Genomic DNA, 7126 nt, shown 5'->3' on the forward strand with positions numbered 1-7126 from the left:
ACTAGTGGTTTTTAGAAAGTCAACACTAGATACTTCAATAATCCTCACAGATGTTCATGCTTTAAATAGGAGAGGTGCTGTCATTCCTACAAAATAAACACATAGTAGGAGGTAAAGGAAAAAGCTCCTCCAAGATGTTAAAGTGTAAATACTGGCTCTTGTAATAAAGTACATGGAAAATTACAGTGAGAAATGAAAAAGTTGTGTAAAAAAGTCAGATTGTAAATTATAAAGAAAAGGAGAGTGGAAAAGTCTGTCATTTAACCCTGAGGATAACTGTCCTAATTGAGGAGATAGTTAGCAATGTAAAGCTGACATAGGAGATGAACTACTCAAAGAGGGGAAAAGGGGCGGGGGGGGGTACATGAGACTAAAAACTAAGGCAGGAATTCAAGTCAAAAAGCACCTCTAAAATTTAGGATCAGCACACGGACTCTAGAAAAACCTCTGTAGTTAAACAGAAGACATTAAGTTCAATGATCAAACTGGAAGCCATAAAAAGCAAACCTGAAATCAAAAGCAGACATCAGTTCAACTATTTTAATGGCAAAGGAGACATGGCAAATTTCTTATTACCTCACATCTTTACATCATGACATAATATGCTCATTTGTTCCAAGTTTCTGGACTGTGGGTGCTGACCCCACCTCTTTCCCTAGAGTCAGAGAATGCAATCAGGGAGTTGTGAAGCATTGAAGATTTACTATGCTCTTCCCTACTCCTTGCATACCCTTAGTCTTCAAGGTCAAGTGAATTCCATCCACCTCTTAAAGCTTGCCCAGATTATATAGATTCACTATCACCAATAATTCTTACACTATTCAATAATAAATTGTGAAAATCTGGCTTAAATGAAACTTCAACCTAAGAAACTCTAAAAGGACTCATCCAGTTCTGGTTACTGTATTTAGTGATGGAAAAGGGAAACAAACACATCATTATACTGACTAGCTGATAAAATTCTGTGATGCTACTGGCTGTGACTATATGTTCTAAGTAACTAATTCTAATGAAAAGGAAGCTTGGAAATTTTTAGGAGGAATAAAACCTTCTGTTTGGTTAGGAATGAATTTTGTACTTGGCTGTCCTGGTATCATGATATTACATCTACCCTGGACTACTTTTGTTGGTACTGGCTGCTTTTGCTGCTTCTGTCTTAATTTCTCCTTTGACAGAAATTTATGCTTCATGTGCTCTTTGGATTATTTTTGTGTTAAGATACTGACACTCAAGTCAGGCTGTAGACACCATTTGTTAGAGATTCAAATAGTAATTTATTTTAAAAATCTCATAACTAAATTCACTGGTAATAAATGTACATGATAAAATCTTAAATTTAGTGTAACTAAATGTAACAGGATTTATAAAGTTCAAATATTGTATCTTAATCCAGATAGTGAAAACTTATAATTACATTGTATATCCTGGGAGTTTGTTTATTACAAGTTCACTGATGTCTTTGTACTGATTAGGGCCATGTAGTTTTTCCAGAAAATCATCTTCTTCGTCTGACCTACTGTTTTCCAGAACACTAAATTCAAGATCAGACATGTTAGATGGCAAGTAAGAGCTAACTTGAGTTACTGACTGCTTTTTTCCTGCAGAGGTCTGCCCCTTTCCTGTATTCAGATCAGTATCAGATTTAACTTGTTTGCTTCTCGGTGAAGATATTTCTTTAATGTGTCGATCACCCCCGTTCTCTTCCGTACTCATCTGTTGGGCTTTCTGCTCTTCATCTTCTAATAATGATGCCTCCATCTCAGCAAGGTTAAGTGAATCAGCAGATTCAGCACTAGTTCCCATGCTGGTTTTAAAGTCACAGTTTCTCCTGAAAGACTGGACTGGAGATGAAGCTGAAGGAACTGGCACAAGATCTGAAGTACTTTGAGCTCTTTGACTTGTCTTTGAAATTCGGGATCTTCTGGATTCTGACTCTGTATCTGACCTATCTTGCTTTGGTCTTTCAAGCCACAGAGGCTCAGGACTGCTGTCACAAACTTTGGAGTCTCTACCTGTACTCTCAGCATTGGTGAAATCTTCTGAACAAACTGTGTTCTCTGGACTAGCAACAAAGTCATCAGAATATATGAATTCAGAGTTGTTTTCAACACTCCTGCTGGGGCTCAGTTTATGACCACTCACAATAGATACATCATCATGCTCCGTAGTTTTATGATGGATTAAGTTTATTGCATCGTTGTAACTTCCTTTTGCATTAGCATCTGATGGGAATGCTGCTGGGAGTTGAGCTTTTGCAGACTTTTCCTCATGAGCAGATTTTAACAGAGTTTCCTCTGGTAAGGGGGCTGTAATTATTGAATCATTCTTGGATAGACTTGCAATAGACTGTTTCTGCAGGCCAGGGGATTTATCTCCTGTCACAGAAATTGACTCTGAGAGAGCACTGTTTTCTAATGAAGTTTGAACAATTTTATCCAACTGATTATTCCGCTTTGAACTGCCTCCTGTGCTACAATGCCTGCAGGACACCACATGCTGTTCTTCAGTATTTCTGACCAGTTTTCTCTTGGGTAAGGGGCTTCTCCCGTTCAGCATCTCCATTTGCTTTTTTCTGTACTGCTCCCTCCTTTCATGAATTATCAGCTTATCCGGGTTGGTCTTCTGTAGCCGTAGCCTCAGCGTATTTGTCAGCCCATACAACAATTTCTTTCTGGGAGGTCTGTTCTCCTTAGCTTTGCAGCTCCTTTCACAGGCTGCCTGTTCCTCAGGTACAGCTTTCTTGGGTCGTCTCCCAACCCCAGAAGACTCTGGGGAGGTGGCCTTTTGACTGCCTTGTTTGAACGGAGGGCTCGGGACTTCACTGCTCCTGCTAGGCCCCACAGGTGTCTCTGCAGGCCTCAGGGCAGCAGAGTGACTGGGAGGCTGTGAGGCCGTGTCCCCACTCCCTGGGGGCTGGTAGAGCCAGGCAAGATGGGGGTGGACAGCAGGAGCAGGCACAGCGCTGCGGGTGAGCACCGACAGCTCTGCCAGCAAGGCGCTGAGCAGTGGCAGCTGCACCGGGGCGTGCTGGGGCTCTCGAGGGGTGGCGGGGTGCAGCAGCGAGGGCCCAGCACTGGGACGCGGTGGGCTGTGGCCCTTGTCCTTCTCCTGCGGTCTCTGCGGCTCGACATGCTCCCACTGCCTGACTGCTGCTGGCGGCCGCTGATGCTCAGCCGGCTCACGGCTGTAATAGAGCAGCGGAGGGCAAAAGACGTTGCCTTCCAGCTGCTCACCCTCCTCCTCTTCCTTCTCCTCCTCCTCCTTCTCCTCCTCCTCCTCGTCTCGCGGTTCCGGGGTGGTGGCAGGCGGTGTGGCAGTGCGGGGGCTGGCGGGACGCGCCCCACCGGCCTCCAGGCTGCTGAGGCGGTAGCGCAGGACCAGCTCCCCGACGGGCCGGCCCGCGCTGTCCCGCAGCGCGAAGCGGCCGCGGCGGCCGCAGGAGGAGGGCGCCCCGGGCCGCTGCAGCAGCTCGGCGGCGGGGGCCAAGGACACGGTGCAGCTGCCCAGGAGGCGGGGCGGTCCCGGGGCGAGCCCGGCGGGCAGCGCTAGGAGCAGGGCGCGGAGCGGGCGGCGGCGGAGCGCGGCGAAAAGCGCGTCCGGTCGCCAGCGGAACAGGCAGCGCTTGCCGCGGCCGAAGGGGAAGGGCTGCCCCGGCCGCAGGGGCGGCGCGGCGGCGGCGGGGCGCAGCACGAGGGTGGGGAAGTCCAAGAGGCGCAGCGCCACGGCCGGGTGTTCCGCGGGCCCCGGGAGCTCCACGGGCCCCTGGGGCTCCGCCACCCGCAACGCCTCCACCAGCAGTTCCAGCGCGAACAGCCGCTCCATGCCGCCCGCGGGCCCCGCTCTCGCGAGAGGCCCGTGTGTGTGCGAGTTGCAGGCGAGGCCGGCCGCTCTCTCGCGAGAGTCCCGTTCCAGCCTCGCTGCCTGCGCGGCGCATCCCGGGGGGCCGCGGGCTCCCAGCCGGCAGGGAACTCGGCCCCGCGTCCCACCGGCGGGGGGTGTACCTCCAGCGGCTCCAGTGTCACTCCTGTAACCATGTTGGTCGCCTGCCCTGGTGGCTGGCTGGGGGGCAGCGATCGTAGCCCACGGAAATAAGTGCTCCCTTAAGTGCTGAGCAGAAGCGCCTGGTGTGTGGTGGCAGCAGCCGTCGTGCTTCTGCCCTCGGCTCTGAACACCCTGGTCGTGTGTTCCCCACTGTAGTTTCGTGTGATCCCCACTGTACTCAAGAGACAGGAGCGGGGTGGGATGGGCCCTGTGCTCCATCAGGCAGCAGGAGTGGTGTTTGTGGAAGCATTGAGGGACCTTAAACTGTTTTCACATTCACAAACTCACTGAATCAGTTGGGTTGGAAAAGACCTCTGAGATCATTAAGTCTAGTCTTTGACGGAATACCACGATGTCAACCAGACCATGGCTGTCAGTGCCATGTCCACTCGCCTTAAACACCTCCAGGGATGGTGACTCCATCACCTCCCTGGGCAGCCCATCCCAATATCTAATCACACTTTCTGTTAAGGAATTCTTTCTAATGTCCATCTAAACCTCTCTTGGCACAGCTTAAGACTTTGTGCTCTTGTCCTATCCATAGTTGCAGCCTGTTCCCGCTCCAAAGGAACATGGGGGTCTGTGTCAAGGGCTATATACTAAAGAGTCTTTCCACAGTATCTTGGATATGCATTGATAAACTCATATTTTATCTCCTGTCTGCATGTAAAGTGGGAGTTGAAGTGAACACACATGAGAAGAATTTCATTCCTCAGCCTGCTGCCTGGCAAAGAGAGTGCCCTTCCCTCTCTGGCCATCCTTCCCTTACACCACAGTCTCCTTGCCACAGGCACAAGGAATACTTGCTGAGATAGAAAGAAAATTGTGTTGTTTTCTTCAATTAGTAAGTTGACTAAAACAATGTCTCCTTAACTGAGGATGTTGGTTTAAAATTACAGTACACTCTCACCATTTACCAGCAGCAAAGTAACTGAAAGAAAAACCAATCCCCTCTCTGGTTATTTCCTTCTCTTTTAATCACTTTCATTCTGGTGTCAATTCACAATTTTTTAGAAAAGTAGAAACCAACAGGAGATGGTCAAAAAATGGATCAGCATTTTTCCTATTTTATAGATGGATGTTACTGTGACTATGAGATTTAGTCCATTATTTTTATTCTCTTATATTTGAAACTTGACATCTTTGTAGAGGAGGATGCATCTTTCTGCGTGGTAACTGCAACTGGAGTTTGGGGGTGAATTATGGACGAACCATATTCTTTTTTTAAGATGCTGAATCTCTGCACATTGAAGTTTTCAGTTTCATGGCCCTGAAAATCAGACAATTCCTGTATTTTGTTCTGCACAGACAATATAAATAAAAAGTACAGAATACTTTTGAAAACTATAGGTGTTAATAAGCTGTGTAAGATCAGTCAGCAAGCTGGTGACAAAACAATTATTTAAATAGAAAGGAGTAAGGAATTTCATTGCAGTTGGTGTGTTTTATTAAGTCAATCCACTGGTCATGAGAGCATATTTCTATTCAAAATAAACAGAAAACAACATTGTGGTTTTGAATTGCAAGTTAGGAAAAAAAAAGTATTTTTCTTCTAAATAGTCTTAGTTTCTACTAACCACCATTTAAAGGAGATAAGACTTGTGATAAGACTTCTTTAGATTGCGTATCACTGAAGAGTGATTTAGAAAACAGTCATGCTGCAGAAGTAGGGTTATGGAGCCAAGTTCCATTACCTCTACCACTCCAAGGTACATGTTCAAATCTACATTAGTTACATTTAGTCATCTTTATAGAATAGCTCTGCTTCTTCTCCGTTCTCCTTTCTTATAAATAGGCTTCAAATTTTCTGGCTTTTTTCTAAAAGACTGGAAGACTGAGGAATTTTGCTGATTCAGTGAAATCTTTCAGTGACCTTGTTTGGATGTTTGTACCAACTTTCTATCTCAAAAAATTCCAACCCAGACAATTGGTATCATTAACAGCAACTCAGCAACTTTGGTTCAAATCTATGCTTTGAAGGCTTTGAAATATCTTTTTTCACCTTTAATTCCTGTACAATTTCAGTTTATCGATCTCTCTTCACAAAAAGATCTGTCTATAGAATTACATGTCTGTCTGTGGATTGAGACATAGGACATTAAAAAAAGTTTTTGAGAAAGCGTGGATTTTGCTAGATTCACAATTTAATCTGCCTATTCTGGTGTTGTTCTAAAGATTGTATTTTTTTAGGGATCAAATGCTGGCATAAAGAGCCACTGTTTACCTGCATATAAAATTGCTCTTCTCTGTGCAGATTGTACAGGGCAATGCATGGAATTCGTGCAAATATTTGGCCTGGTGGCACTCTGATTCAGAAAGGAGTCAGACAGTCTGCTGGAATATTCAGCTGCAACATAACAGCAGTTCTTAAAATACTCCAGCTTAAAATGCCACCCAGAGAAAACTTATTTAGTCTTTTCTCAGTTGTCTGTTGAGTCAGCCACTTGTGAAAGGGCAATAAACAGGAAGAAATTCAGGAATTAGCATGGCAGTCTTCGATAACTCTCTTCATCAGTTCAGAAAAAATATGAAAATTTATAAAATACATGAGCAAAGCATTTGAGGTTTTTGCAATGTATTTAGGTTTCTCTCTTGAAGAATCTAGAAGAAATTTTGAAAAGAAATAAGGTCAAATAAGAAAGCTGAATCTATTCTGTTGCTATTTGCATATGTTTCAGTATATTGTGCAGAGTCTTGGAGGGAACTTTTCCATGTCCATATTCTACTTCATGATCCTTAATTTTGTGCTGCCCCAGATCTAGTGATGTATGGAGCAGTCTAGGAACAGTTGCAATGGTATTATTGGCATAGACATTTTGTTATCCATCAAAATGAAGGATACTGTGGTTTTGCCCCACTTCTCAGTAGGTACCTGCCTGTCCACAAAGCGCCCCATTGTTTGGGTGGTCAGAGCAGCTGGTACAGAACCTACTCAGACATACAGCTCCAAAATTCCTCCCTTGTGTTGCTACCCTAAAGATGCTTGTGAACTCCTCTTACTTCAGTGTGATAGCTCTCACGTTTATTTTCACTCTCTGCTATCTTTAGCAGACTTTGGGAGTGCTAAAATAAACATTCTTTGCCT

At 45.3% G+C, this 7126-nt stretch overlaps 1 protein-coding gene across 1 annotated transcript; it reads right to left on the reverse strand.

The window, feature by feature from the left end:
• Nucleotides 1-526: 526 nt before the first annotated feature.
• MAP10 (microtubule associated protein 10) lies at nucleotides 527-3975 on the reverse strand. The gene has a single exon (XM_054630319.2). The coding sequence runs from the start codon at nucleotides 3820-3822 to the stop codon at nucleotides 1411-1413; it is 2412 nt and encodes an 803-aa protein (XP_054486294.2). The 5' UTR covers nucleotides 3823-3975; the 3' UTR covers nucleotides 527-1410.
• Between the last annotated feature and the right edge of the window lie 3151 nt (nucleotides 3976-7126).

The sequence above is a fragment of the Agelaius phoeniceus genome, chromosome 3, assembly GCF_051311805.1.
Source record: "Agelaius phoeniceus isolate bAgePho1 chromosome 3, bAgePho1.hap1, whole genome shotgun sequence".
NCBI lineage: Eukaryota > Metazoa > Chordata > Aves > Passeriformes > Icteridae > Agelaius > Agelaius phoeniceus.

What these genes read in the sequence shown, in the direction of transcription:
- MAP10 (XM_054630319.2), bottom strand. Translation starts at nt 3,822, where the DNA reads ATGGAGCGGCTGTTCGCGCTGGAACTGCTGGTGGAGGCGTTGCGGGTG.